The sequence below is a fragment of the Diceros bicornis genome, chromosome 13 (genome assembly GCF_020826845.1).
Source record: "Diceros bicornis minor isolate mBicDic1 chromosome 13, mDicBic1.mat.cur, whole genome shotgun sequence".
Classification (NCBI taxonomy): Eukaryota; Metazoa; Chordata; class Mammalia; order Perissodactyla; family Rhinocerotidae; genus Diceros; species Diceros bicornis.
The window spans coordinates 53,528,772-53,544,176 of NC_080752.1; the positions used below are offsets into that span (position 1 = coordinate 53,528,772).

Sequence of the window (15,405 nt, forward strand, 5' to 3'; positions counted from 1 at the left end):
CTTAGAATCCACTGACTCCTACTATGACACAATTTTCAACTCATTACTAGTTTAGAAGATGAAATGAGGAGAGGTGATAAGAACTGATTAATAAAAGGAGAGGACAATAAAGACCAAGCTCTAGAATCATAACATAAAACAATACAAAAATGAATGTTCATCATAATGTTCTTGACTTTTACAAAAGTTTTTTGAAAGATTTCTATTAAAATAAAATGTTTGGATACTTGAAAGTATAAACTTCATTTATCTATACTATACATTATCACCAGGGTGATACTGCCTTCGAGGGGGCAAAAAATTTTAGATATTACAATGGTGTGTGGCCCTCCAAACGGCAACCATACCCCTCAAAATTTTATTCTTTAGTATTAAAATTTCATGGAGGACTGGGAGGGAGGGAGGCATAACTGGGAAAAAAAATTCTAAAAAGGCTTGGGGGGGGCAATAATGAAAAAAAGGATTAAGAAACACTGATCTAGAACATTCATTTGAGTGGAATACTTCATAATCCCTATCAATACCAACTGTTACTATAATACTTAATCTGTATAACCATCCATATGTTAGGTCCTTCATTAGATCCTCTACTCTGCCAGATACAGTATCACTCCCAACACTGCAGAAAAATAAACCTAACATATGAGGCAGCAATTTCAAAACAACCTAAGAAAACATGACCTTATGAGTTCATTCATCACCTCTCTCTTCTCTTCAAGAAAGTCTCCATGTGTAAAGGTGAGCTGATCTATGAGACAGTTTATAAAATCTACTCCCACTGGGAAAGCTGCTGGGGCAGAACTCAGCATTGCACAATCAATTACGAAACCCAAATCACAATGTAAACTGACTGCACGCCAGAAAAAATTTATATGAAAACTGTTACACAAGCAAAGATCAAATAGAAAATGAAGCAAGATTACATAGGCCCTAGGCAAAGACGATATTGTATTATGCATTTTTAAACGTAACAACAAAGTAGGGTGCAACTATTTATTGAGGGACTTGGACTGAGGCAATAACTCGGGGCCTCCCAACCTGCTGAGCCAGAACAGACCAATTTCCACTAACTGCTATTACCAAACCTCTCGTCACCCAGGTACAACTGAAGAACTGACTGCTCCCTAACTCTGAAGGAACTTGGGGTCAGCGAGCCCAGGCTTTCTTACCTGGCCACTTTGCGCTTGTCGTGTGGGTGCAGCTTGGCAGCCATTTCTGGGTCCACCTGGCTTAGGCGTTTGTGGAGTGCATGGCCATCCTCCTTTTCAAGCTCTACTTTCCGGTCAATTAATTTCTCAGTGTCCATCTCCCGGGGCTATTAAATGAAGGTTTACAAGTAAATTTAATTCAACCAACATTGAGACAGTGTATGTGCCAGGCATTTTGCTAATTATTAGGAATACAGAATAGAGATAAATCAGAACGTCTTGCCATATAGTGAAAGAGAGACCATAAACAGAAAATTCCAGTACACCATGGTATCACTGTGAGGCCAAAGCAAACAATGACGAAGGAGTACTGCGTAGGGAAGTACTCAGGTACCCTGCCTCCTTGTCAGCAGCACAAATAGGTACCAAGGCTAACACATCTGTATTAATATATCCAGGAGTCCAGTCTTCTCAGCAAGAGCGACCAAAGAGCGGACCAGAAGTGTCAGCACATTACAGTTTGCAAAGTCCCACCCTATGCAATAGCATCTCCGTAAGAAAGATTAGTGTTGGACATCTCCCTGACATATAGACTGTTACAGCCAGGAAATGCTGAATCAACTAATGTTCTGTTAACTCACATGCAGATGCTAATTAATCCACAGAGGAGCATTTTTCCCCCACACAGCCCCTGCCCTTAGGCCACCCTGGAGGAGCACACTTCACATATGGAGGCAACATTTGCTTTAGATTATTAAGTAGGAAAATTACAGTTGCTGAGTGTAAGAAATAGGCAAGAGTCAACCTTCCTCCCACTAAAATTAGCTGGCAAGAAAGAGGAATCCATTTGCCCAGTAAGTTACAAGTGAATTAAACATACCTTAGCATTGACAAGAACTTTCCAGAGCAGAGATTCAATGTAGTAATTGGTTCCTCCCACGACAATAGGAATTTTGTCTCGGGCAAATATATCTTCAATGTGACTATTAAAGAAGACACCACAATATTTAATATCAAGAAGAGAATCCTGACTCACTTGGGAAGGAGGGTATTAGCAAGAAACCACATTCATTTGGTTGCTGGAGAGCAGAGGAGAAAGGGTAGAAACCAAGATGTTCTCAGAATCATTTCCTATCAGTTCTGAAGGCACTTGCATAAACCAGAGACAAATGCATGATGTTAATTCCTTTCAGTTCTAGAACCTTCTAGGCCTTGCTGCTAAAATTCAAAGCTTGCTTGGTATTCCAAGTCAGTTTAATGAGCACAAGCCCAAAGACTCACAGAACCAAATGTCAGCTGCTCAGGAAGCCACCACCAAGGTGATGTCAATTGTGTGACTTTGCCTTCTAAGGCAAAATACAAGCTGGTTTCTTTAAGCCATGGTTCTTAGACTCAGTCAGCCTTCACTATTATGTAGGAATAGTGCATATTTCAGCCACTTCAGCCTCCATCAGATAAACTGAGAAGCACAGGTTCTGAAGACAAATAGATTTCAATTACCAGCTCCAACTCTCTGGCAAGTTATTCAACACGTCTGAGCTTCAGTTTTCTCACCTGTAAAATCCTCATAAGTTCTTATGAGCATTAAACATGACAATGCAAATAAACCCCCTACCACAATGCCTGATATATTTTTTTCAATTAAGTAAGCACTCAATTTACTTTAGCCACTGTTGTTTTCATACCCCTGCTACTTTGAATTATTCTCTCTATAATTATCCGCTTTAAGAAAGGCTTTGCTTCTGAGGATAACTGATAAAAAGAGACTTTCAACCCAGATAAAAAGACTCATTTACACATTCTTCCCCTTTCCAGCCAGTCTGTGGGCACAGAGATAAATGATCTCTTTTCTATCAGAAGCCCACTAACCCTTAAGAGGGTGGGATAGGGTGGAGAGAAAGATGTTACCAATCAAGGATCACAGAGAAGAAACATTGTCTACTTATTTTTTAAAAAGAGAAACAAATACTATATTCCCCCAAGTACAGGGAGCATACAATTACACAGTAATTATAACAAAACTTCAGATACATAATATGATTAACAAAGGGAAAGGGAGCAAGACAAAAAAAGGTGAAGAGAAAAATGGTGAGATACCAGAAGAGGATAGAGTAGAAAAGAGGGGAGGAAGATGGGATAGGAGATATTTGGTGGGAAAAGGTTTAACTTGTTTGCCCAAGGCATGAAACAAAGGTGATCCTGGGCACAACCCTTCTCCTCTCTGTGCCTCAGTATCTAGTACTTTCGCCTGTCAAAGCAAGAAGGTTGACTGGATACTTCTTAAGGTACTTTCAGTTCTGACATTCTGATTTTAGATTCTTACCTAAATTCCCAAACCTCCAAACCTACACGCGATCTGATTAAGTCATCTCCTGTTGTTGCTGCCCTTTGAAAATTCTAATTAGCTCTCCATTTTCTATCAGTTCTTTCTGAATAGCCAAACTGTCTTACAGCAACAACATACATTTGGTGATACATTTTAATTTGCAAAGGGCTTTCATATACATTATTTCATCAGATACAACTGCCTTGTAAAGCAGGTAGGGCAAGAATTATTATCTGCATTTTAATCTCTGCCCATTTGATAGGCAAAAAAATATTCTCATTATTTTGATTTGCATGGCCCTGATTAACAGCAAGGGTAAACCATTTTTCATATTTATCACCATTTATATTTCTTCCTTTGTGAATTGCTATTCATGCCCTTTAAGTATTTTTCATATTGATTCATAAGAGTTCTTCACATATTAAGTATATTAACTATCTGTCTTGCCTCTGTTGGAATTTTTTTTTTTTTTTTTTGGTGAGGAAGATGCGCTCTGAGCTAACATCTGCTGCCAATCTTCCTCTTTTTTTGCTTGAAGATTAGCCCTGAGCTAACATCTGTGCCAATCTTCCTCTCCTATACGGGTTGCCCCCACAACACACTCGAGATCAAAACCTGTGAACCCAGGTCACCTATACAGAGTGCACCAGACTTAACCACTACGCCATGGGGCTGGCCCCACAAATATTCTTCCCCGAGTTTGTAGTCTGTTTTTTAATTGTGTTTATAGTAGGCTGTTCTCTTTTTTTATTAATTATAAAATATTCAGTACATGCAAAAGAACATATGTAACATATATAAATTATGAAGCCTAACAGTAAAACCAACATTCATGAACCCAATATAAGAAAGAGACTATTATCAATTCCTTTGAAGCTTCCTGTGTATTCATTTCCATCCCAATCCCCTACTTCCCCTCTCTGAGGGAACCACTAGCCTGAATTGTTTTGGGGTTTTTTGTATGTTTTTCATCATTCTCTTGCTTTTCTTTACATTATTACTGATATGCATGCACTTCTAAACAATATAGTGGTTAGTTTTGCTTGCTGTTCAACCTTTATAATAAATGGTATGAACATGTATATATACTTCTATAATCTCTCACATTTTATGTTGTTTCTGAGATTCTTCCACATTGATGCATGTAGCTATAATTCATTTTCACTGTGGAAAAAGTACTTAATTTATATGAACAAAGCAAATTTTATACATTCCTCTATAAAGAGAAATTTGGGTGTTTATATGTTTATGCTGTTAAGAGCAACGCTGTCACGAATGAGATCTACCACATATCTCCTGGGATACTTGTGGCGAGGTTTGTCTAGGGTACAAACCTAGGAATTCCGGTTGATATACATTCTTCCTAGTACAAAATTCTTAATTCTTACACATTCAAATCTAGCTATTTTCCTTAAAAAAAACACTGACTGATGGATGGTGGTGATGGCCGCAGAACAATGTGAATGTCTTTCATACCACTGAACTGCACGTTTAAAAATGGTTAAGATGAGGGCCGGCCCCGTGGCTTAGCGGTGAAGTGCGCGTGCTCCGCTGCTGGCAACCTGGGTTCGGATCCCGGGAGTGCACCGACGCACCGCTTCTCCGGCCATCCTGAGGCCGCATCCCACATACAGCAACTAGAAGGATGCGCAGCTATGACATACAACTATCTACTGGGGCTTTGGGGGGAAAAATAAATAAATAAAATCTTTAAAAAAAAAATGGTTAAGATGATAAATTTTATATTATGTGTATTTTAACACACAAAAAAAGAAAAACTGAATTAAAAAAATCTTTAAAAAAATTTTTTAAAAGACTGTCTCTACCAAGCCCTTCCCTAAAGTGCTACTCTAAACTCACCTAACTACTCAATTATATATTATTCCATTTGTTTTAAAGTTTCATTAAAAATACATACATTTAACTCTGAAATCCACCTGGAATTTGTCATATATAATGAGGACCTAATTTTATTTTTTTGTGAGGAAGACCAGCCCTGAGCTAACATCCGATGCCAATCCTCCTCTTTTTTGCTGAGGAAGACTGGCCCTGGGCTAACATCCGTGCCCATCTTCCTCTACTTTATATGGGACGCCGCCACAGCACGGCTTAACAAGCAGTGCGTCGGTGCTCATCCAGGATCCGAACTGGCAAACCCTGGGCCGCCGCAGCGGAGCGCGCACACTTAACCGCTTGCGCCACCGGGCCAGCCCCCCGATTTTATTTTTTTCCCAAAACAATTAACTGTCCCAGGAATAATTATTAACTACTGCATTATTTCTCTATCGTTTTGAAACACCACCTTGATTATAAGCCAAATATATACATTCACTAGAATTTGTATCTGAGTTTTCTATTCTGTGCCATAAATTTGTCTAGTATTATATAAATTCCATGCTATTATAATTATCATGCATTTTCAATATATTTCAACATCTCACTATAGATATTAAGGGCAATCTGATTAAAATATAAAGGTGGTCCCTCTTATATTGTTCTTTTTTCAAAAATTTCTTGGTGTTGGGGCTGGCCTGGTAGTGTCGTGATTAAGTTCACATGGTCCACTTCAGTGGCCCGGGGTTTGTGGGTTCAGATCCCGGGCACAGACCTACGCACCACTCATCAAGCCATGCTGTGGCAGCATCCTACATACAAAATAGAGCAAGATGGGCACAGATGTTAGCTCAGAGCCAATCTTCCTCACAAAAAAAAAAAGAAGAAGAAGAAAACTTGGTGTTAGCCAAAACCATTTTTTTCCAATCCTCCCCTACCCAACAATCCCTTTGAAATTCTAACTGTAACTCCATTATATTTATAAATTAACTTTTTATCCCCATTTAAAGAGTGGAAAACTGAAGCTCGGGGGGTAAACGCTTTACCTAATAAAATTCACATGGTCAAAAGAGGCAGTTCTAGGATTAGAACACATATCTTCTCTCCACTAAAACAGTCCTTCTCAAATTTTAATGTGCATATGAATCACCTGAGACTCTTGTTTAAATGCAGGTTCTGATGCAGTAGGTCTGGAGTGAGGCCCAAATTCAGCATTTCTAACGAGCTCCCAAGGGATGCTGATGCTGCAGTCTGAAGACAAGACTCTGAGTAGCAAGGACACTATCTCTTTCAAACTATATAGTTCTGATGGGTATGCTACTTATTGGTAGTTAGGTCTTGGGTGTCCCTGCTTAGAAGAAATTGTCACTAGAAAGAAAACTTCTTTCTTGGCTTGGGCTGCCTTGCACCCACCAAGCCTAGCTGCTGTCTTTCTTAAGGATATCAGAGCAGTTGCCTTGTTCCTGAAGTCCACCACCGTGTAATTTGTCACAAGAGGATCCACAAAGCTGATCATGTGGTGCTGGCACATTCTCTGCTCTTGGGCAGAAACTTTGTTGGTGATAATGTCTAGGCCTTCATAAACCTAGGGGAAAGAAAATTAGCATGAGAAAGTCATCTGCCTCTGTAAAATGCAACACGTGTGGAAATGGTGATCTGTCCCTCTCTCCAGCCAAACACTTGACTGACCCCAAGCACCAGAGTAGATGTGTTCTAACCAGAGCACAGTCAGATCCACAAAACCCAAGACAAAGAAAGCAGAAGAAAATAGAACATGGGCTTTTTTATCAAATAGTGGCTATTAGCTGAGACTTAAAAAGTGCATGTAAATCAGTGTCCAAGTGAGAACTAATTCTGCAAGATTAACTGGTGGTTCTTTAGGCCTGAACTTCAAGCATTTATCTATTTATTTATTTATTCTAACAGTTTATTTTTTTTTTGTGAGGAAGATCAGCCCTGAGCTAACATCCATGCTAATCCTCCTCTTTTTGCTGAGGAAGACTGGCTCTGAGCTAACATCTATTGCCAATCCTCCTCCTTTTTTTTTCTCCTTTTTCTCCCCAAAGCCCCAGTAGATAGTTGTATGTCATAGTCGCACATCCTTCTAGTTGCTGTATGTGGGACGTGGCCTCAGCATGGCCGGAGAAGCGGTGCGTCGGTGCGCACCCGGGATCCGAACCCAGGCCGCCCGTAGCGGAGCGCGCGCACTTAACCACTAAGCCACGGGGCCGGCCCCTCAAGCATTTAAAAATGGGCATGTTGTTTTATTTCTTCTACTTATCACAAGTCTCCAGAAAGGTAACATTTTGCATTGCTCATAGTTCTACTTCAAATGCTTAGATATTTCTTGGATTTAAATGGCTCTGAAAGGGTTTTAGAATTTATATAAGATTGGCTCCATTTGTGGAGAAGCGGCCTATCTGCAAAGACATGTATATAAACACATGCATAAACACTTTGAAGTCAGAACCCCTAATACTGCTGTACTCTAGTGGAAACATTGTGATCTATCCAAATTACTGCTTCAGGGGGTCAGCACATACAGTCTAAATACTCAAAGGCAATATCCTGTCTGTAAGCTCTTGATATGCCAAATTCAACTAAAAAGTTCAAGTGTACTTTTTCTAAATGCAAGGTCTCAGATGGAGAACAGATCTGAAAATACTGGTTTGAAAATAGGGATGAATGCTTTGAGATTAAATGTGCCCTCTGTAATCACTGATTCTACAGGGAGCACTGAATGAACAAATAACAAGTTCCATAGAGCCCACAAAGACGTTAAAAGCATTTTTTATCTCACATTTCCCTTTACTTACATGGGTGTCAAATAAGTACAGTACAGTATAATGGTTAGGAGGAAGGACCCTGGCGCCAGGCTGCCTCAGATCAATTCCTAGCTCTGCCACTTACTAGTTATTTGTATTTGGAGTAGTCAGTTACTAACCTCTCTGTGCCTCAATCTCTCATCAGTAAAATGAGGATAATAATAATATCTATCTCATAGGGTTGTTTTGTGGATTAAATGAGTTAACACATATAAAGCACTTAATTTTTGCCTGGCACACTGTAAATGCTATCTATGTAAGGGTCATTATATTACTACCCATATAATGATCACTACTACTACTACCACAATAACTCAAGGAGAACGGGAAATAATTTTAGTCACTCTTTATTTATCACTATTTATCACTCTGAAGCCTCTGTTAGCTACTGATGTTATTTACCCAACAAGGATATAAGCTATCTTCAAGTAAAAGAAAATTGTTAATTAGCAAAATAGTACACAGATAAAATATAAACAGAGCCATAGGGAAAGAACCAGCTCAGGCTTTAACTCATTTAATCTGCACCTGACAACAGATTAACCATCTTAAACCATAAGGTGTTCTTTTCTGTATATCTTGAACAAGACTTCTTCTGACGTTATAACCTGCCGCAGGGTATACTGTATACTTGGGTCTTCTGTGCAAATTAAGAAAACTGAAGTGGGAAAGGAGTTAATAATTGTGTGTTCCTCTCCCTCTTTTCCCACAGCCTTTGGTTGGCTCTGTTGTAGCTTAGAATTCCAAATGACCAAATGTTAAAGAACTTACATAGCAACAACGTGATTTTGCCAGTAGAAGGTTTCTGTACTCTATAAGTGGATTCTCATCTTAACACTGAGATTAATGCTAAGGAAATGCATAGTTGCAAATCTACCACTCCACACCTCCAAAAAAGCCAAAATGTAAACATCTCTACCAGCACATTCTATCAGATATATAGATAAATTTGTAGATAAATTTTCATCCTGGGTCCTGCCTTTAGGTATATCTTCGAGAGTTTAAACAAACACATAAACAAATCAAACAGAAGGTAACCCCAGAACTAGGCTCACCTTATTGACTAAAGGAAGTGGCCTATTGTACTGTTTACGGTATATACAAATGCCAACAAATATCAGAAAGAAAAGAGTATTCATGGTTTAAAGAAAGTAGAGTTCTTGCTCACAGTCAACAAACTAAAAACTGTAACCCATATAAAAGTACTACATCTTGGTTACCAAAGTAAATTGTCATCTTTGAGTGATTTGTTAACACTTTGTTTCCTATACCATCAGAATAAAAGAAACTAGGCATAAAGATATGGGTGATACTAACTAGATATCTGATGATAAAAGAATTATTGTTAATTTTTAGGTGTAATATGGTTTTATGGTTATGTTTTAAAAAAAAAGAGTCCTTAACTTTGAAGTATACAGTATACTAAAGTACATATAAATGAAAGTATGCCTTTTTTTTAAAAGAAATTGGAGCTGATTCAAGGTTATGTCTACAATGATGTTGCTTCACTCTTTCCCATTCTAATATGACTTCTTTTGATAGTTACTGATGCGCTGTTACAATTGTGCTTACAAATGACTGCAACTTGTGATCACAGCTACTGTGTATTTTTTAATTTTATCCATGAATAAATTTTTAACAAGCAAGAAGGCAAGGGTACATGAAGGGCATATGTAAAGTACATCTATATCTGCACTGCAGGAGAGCAAGAATGATGCTGAGAACATATCTATTAATAATGACAAAGAGTTATGATCACTGAATCAAAGGCAGAGCAACGATGCAAGTAAAATTTGCACTAACATTATTCATATTAAAAACATTAAAATTTTACGTTTATTTTCTGTTTTTAATAATAGAAAAAGAAAGAAAGTGTATGATGACTGGGGTCTGTGTCCCAATAATGGAGGAGGAGCAAAAGACTACTATAATTGAAACAAGAATGGTCAAGTGTTCGTAACTATTGAAGCTAGGTGATGGATATATGGGAGTTCAACTACTATTTGCTCTATTTCTTTATATGCTGAAAATTTTCCATAACAAAAAGTTTCCTTAAAAAAATTTAGATGTATTTCATACTTATTAGAATGGCTATTATAAAAAAAGAGAAAATAACAAATGTTGGTGAAGATGTAGAGAAACTGGAACCCCTCTGTACTGTCTGTGGGAACGTAAAATGATGCAGCTATGGAAAACAGTACGGCGTTTCCTTAAAAAATAAAAAACAGACTTACTATATGATCCAACAATTCCACTTCTGGGTATATACCCAAAAGAACTGAAAGCAGGGAATCGAACAGATATTTATACACCCATGTTTATAGCAGCATTATTCACAATAGCCAAAAGGTGGAAGAAACCCAAGTGTCCATCATGGATGAATGGCTAAACAAAACGTAGTATGTACATACAATGGAGAATTATTCAGTCTTTAAAAGGAAGGAAATTCTGACATATGCTATAACATAGATGAACCCTGAAGATATTATGTTCAGTGAAATAAGTCAGCCTCAAAAGGACAAATACTATACAATTCCACTTATACGACATACCTAGAGTAGTCAAATTCAGGGACAGAGAGTAGAATGGTGGTTGCCAGGGGCTGGGGCAGAGAGGAATGGGGAGTTAGTGTATAATGGGTACAGAATTTCAGTTTGGGAAGACGAAAAAAAGTTCTAGAGATGGAGGGTGATAATGGGTGCAGAACAATGTGAATGTGCATAACACCACTGAAATGGTAAAACGGTAAATATTTGTTTTGTTACCATTGTTATGTATATTTTACCAAAATAATTTTAAAAAGACTTGGATGATAGATTTTAGGTACAATAAGAAACTAATGAATATGAGCAATTAAATAAAATTTTCAAAAATCTGTTGAATTTTTCCAATTCTTTTGAATATATACTCAGAAGTAGAATTGCTAGATCATATGATAATTTTCAAAATTACTGAGAGGGTAATGTTCTATTTCTTGAACTGAGTTGTGGTTACACTGGCATTTTCACTTTTTTATAATTTATTGAACTATACAGTTACGAATTATGCACTTCATGGTGTACATTATTTATCAATTAAAATCATACTGCACGGCCAAAAAGCAAAAACACAGGAACATTTTACACATTTGCACTAAAGATAAATATCTAAACAAACTAAAAACCAATCAATTTTATAAATGTCACATTTGGTCCATAAAGATATTCATATTTTAAGTGCCACAGTCGGGCTTAAAATTTTATTACACGCCTAGAAAACAGTTCCACCAGACGAGGTTAGGTTTGTAGCTGATTGCCTCACATTTCACCTATTTTCCAGCTTCAATTATAGTTTCAGTGTGACTCTATCTATAGAACAGTCAGCCCTGGGTGCTAGAAAGAGCCAAAAGGATCTGTGTTATCTTTTAAAGGCAGCATGTCACTCTGTTCCATTTCCTAGTCTCCCAGAGGACACCTGTGATCCGTGTACATAGAAATGACTGGATAAGACGCTTCTCTCTGCACAAATCAGATTTAGACAATACTAAGGAAACTCTGGCCTCTTTGTGAGGCCTGATAACTGAAATACTCTGAAAAATGGCAGGTTTAATCTACTCAGCCAATTATCAACATAACTGCCTTATCTAAGCAAACATTTACTATTATGTGCCAGGTACTCTGCAAGATGTTAGGCATGCAAAGAAGATTGAGAAAGGGTCCCTGTCCTCAAGGAGTCCAGGCTAGCAAGAGACATAGATACAAATAACTGTACCATAAGGAAATAAGTGATACTAAACGTTTATAAGAAAGATGTTCAAGTTTGACTTTACAATCTTCTTTAAATACCATAACCACTAAACATTTAATGTTCTATGTGTTTAACTGGGTACTATAGGGAAAAATGTCTCTTTATCTTACCTCTATTGAGGGTTTATTTCTAGACTGGAAAAATTTGGGGAAGAGGCCACAAGGCTGAAATAACCTGACCTCTCCAAATCAGCAGAGCTGAAGTGCCCAGAGGAGCTAACGAAGGTGAGGGAAATTTACAACAGAAACCTAGAGGAAAACCAGCAGAATCTAGAGCTATGGTTGTCAACCTGAAGTGAATTGTCACCAAGGGACATTTGGCCATGTTGGGAAATATTTTTGGCTGTCACAGTTGGAGGGGTGGGGGTGCTACTGGCATCTAGTGGTAGAAGCCAGGGATGCTGCTAAACATCCCACCATGCACAGGACAACTCCTCGCACCCACAACAAAGAATTATCCGGCCCAAAAATGTCAACATTCCCAAAAAGCAACAATCTGATACCACTGACCTTTCTCCATAAATCATTCTCCTTTGGGGCTTCAATGACACCAATCTCTCCACCTTTTCTTCCTATCTCACTGGCCCTACCTCAGTTTCCTTTACTGAGGCCAGCCACTGATCTATTAGCAATGTGTCATGGAAACAATACTGAGAAATGGCAGTCTTTATGGCCTCTACCTGCCATTTCTATACTATAAACTTGCTCTGGGTGACATACATGGCTTCTACAACCATTTTTGCGCTGATAACTCCCAAAATCCACATCTGCAATCTAGTTCTCTCTCATGATGCCAGACTTGTTTATTTAAGTACCTAGCAGACATTCCCATTATCCAATGACAGATGTATAATACAGCAAAGTGATTAACAGTAAGGACTCTGGAGCCAGGTTGCATGGATTTAAGTCCTGGCTCCACCACTTACTAGCTATGTAACTTGGGCAAGTTATTTAACCTCTCCATGCCTCAGATTTCTTATTTATAAAGTGAGGATAATCTTAAATCTAACTTCGAAGGGTTATTGTGAGAATTAAATAATTAATGCATATGAAGCATATGGAATAGGGCCTGCCCTATAGAAAGCAGTCAATGAATGTTAGCTATCTATCATCATCATCATCATCACCATCCCAAATAGGCACCTGAAACTTCGTATGTCCAAAACTGAACTCCTTACTTCCCAGCCATACTTGAGTGAACCACTTAGATAATCAAACCAAAAACCTTGAAGTGATCTCTGTCCCTCTCTCTCCCCACATTTCCAATCTGTCTCAACTTCAATCCATTCTAGTTCCTAAAATTATCTTGAAGCTCACCACCAACACATTTCCCTCTGCCATTACACAACTGAAGGCTTCAAGATTTCTCAACCAGACTATTCCATCAACTTCCCCATTGATCTTCCTAACTTTAGGGTACAACCCCTCCAATTTATGTCCACACTGCAGTCAGTGATCTTTCTAAAATGAAAATCTGATCTCATCCAGCCCCAATCTCTTTAGCATCACCTCCTAATGAAAGCCTGCCTTGAGATCACTCCCCAATCCTCCCCATCTCTCTTGTCCTCTGTGCTCCCACAATACCCTGCATTTACCTCCATCACAGAACTTATTGTACATGACTTTAAATTATTTCTACTTCCCCCACTCATCTACAGGTTCTGCAGGAAGAAGTTGTGTATTTTATCTCTAGCCCCAGTACCTAGCACAGTGCCTAATACAAGGAATATACTCAGTGAACACTCTATTCCTGACGTACAGAGTGCTAGATCCTATGCTAAGAATTTCACACCCTATGAAGTTATCTTGTCCTCTTTTTACCAATGAGGAAATAGAAACTTAGACACATTAGGTAACTTGCCCAAAGTCACAAAGCTAGTTAGTGACAGAGACAAACTTTGAATCCATGTCTTCTGACTTCACAGAGTTCTTTTCCCACTATGTTGCTAATCTCTGTTCTGTACAAATCAGCTTTGTGACTTTGGGAAGTCAGCTTTCTCTCCTGGAACCTCCAATTCCTCACATCTAACATCCTTTCTAATTCTAATAGTCCAAGGTTCAGAAAAAAAGAGTTTTGGCATAGGAGGGTAAAAGGAAAAATTATTATTTTCTAAAGGACGTTAGCACTCACAGGAAAGTCGATTTCCCTTTTTGATTAAAGGAATTTGAATTTGATTATTCAACTGAAAAGATGTTGAAGAGTAGGGAAAAACAGTCAGTCTCTTGCCCAACTTTTCTTTCTTAATAAAAGGATGATTTTTTTTTTTTTTTTTTTAGAAATTTACACTTCACTAGGTTAGAAAGAATGAATTAGCCGCAGGAACATCATGGCAGACAGGTATTCCTTTTAGCTTTGCTTGGCAGAAACTCAACTGTAGACATGCTGAATAAATCAGACAGATTAAGATGCTCAGAAAGCAGGAGAACCTCTACCCGACCTGTTCAGTTAGTCTGGTGAGAGGAGTGGTTTGGAATTTATAGTGCAGATCATGGCTTTTCTTCTTCCTATGGCTATCTCTCTTTAAAGGAAAAGGGACTAGAGTCATAATATAAAGGCCATGTTTCTCAAACTGAGAAGTACATATGTAATATGTATATGACGCATTCTTCTGGAGCATCAATCTTACTAAGTTGTAAAAAGAATCTGAAACATTTTTACATCTAAATAAACACAGACAGATTAGGGCAGAGAATGCAAAACTAGCACATACTTCTAAGTCAAAACATGAGAAACTTTGCAATGCAGAGCCTTTGCAGTGGCTGCTTAGAAGTCCATCTGCAAACCCTAACGGGATATCAGGAAATCCAGAAATCATCCATCCAGTCCAATCACCTGAAATTTTTATACTTGAGAATACTGAGGCTCAAACAGCCTCATATACTTGGCTAGTAGTGGATAGGACTAAAGCCTGGATGCTCTGCTTATAACCCAAGCTGTTGCTGCTGCCTCTTACCAGCAGAATTTTTAGCCCCATTTGACTCTGGTCTGTTTGCTTGCTTGAAGTAATAAATTCCTATAAAGGTGAAATTAAATTCCAGAAACTGAGGAGAAGACAGCTACCATACACTGAATCCATTCAAAGTTCTCAAGAGTAGGTGTGATAGAAAGCTAGAAATAGACACACAGACAATGTCATGTGGCCATAACACTGAGAGAGAAACAAAAGGGCTCATCTGAGTAAATAAAACTAATAATAAAGTTCCATTCTGTGGCCATCCTTACAGCCTCAAGATTGGCCCACTTCTGAGGATTTCAATGATATTTTATCTTAGCATACCTATGATAGAGTAGAATAGCTGAGGTGCTTCATTATTTGGAGGTGTATGTCTAAGTTAGGGAGAGGGAGTAGAGTATAATGAAGCCAGAATGTCTACGTTCAAATTCCGGCCCTACTACTCAGCGGTAGCCTTCATTTGGCAGGTTATTTAAGTATCTAATTTTTCTTTGCCTCAAGTTTCCTCATCTGTAAAATGGGGATAATAATAGC

The 15,405-nt window shown here is 38.3% G+C and overlaps 2 protein-coding genes across 4 annotated transcripts in view; one reads left to right on the top strand and one right to left on the bottom strand.

Annotated features, from left to right (window-relative positions):
• Positions 1-15,405, top strand: part of LOC131413192 (polyadenylate-binding protein 4-like) — a 264,794-nt gene that overhangs the window by 117,625 nt on the left and 131,764 nt on the right. The gene's annotated exons all lie outside the window — the stretch shown is intronic.
• TRIT1 (tRNA isopentenyltransferase 1) overlaps positions 1-15,405 on the bottom strand; it is a 42,935-nt gene that overhangs the window by 10,488 nt on the left and 17,042 nt on the right. The window contains exons 2-4 of one of the 3 annotated variants that reach the window (XM_058553781.1): positions 6,752-6,892; positions 2,029-2,127; positions 1,170-1,315 (exon numbers count right to left, since the gene is read on the bottom strand). In XM_058553781.1, the coding sequence (XP_058409764.1) occupies positions 1,170-1,315; positions 2,029-2,127; positions 6,752-6,892 (386 nt within the window). Of the gene's footprint in view, positions 1-1,169; positions 1,316-2,028; positions 2,132-6,457; positions 6,629-6,751; positions 6,893-15,405 lie in introns of those variants that run through there. The other 2 variants (XM_058553780.1, XM_058553779.1) reach the window with 2 other exon arrangements.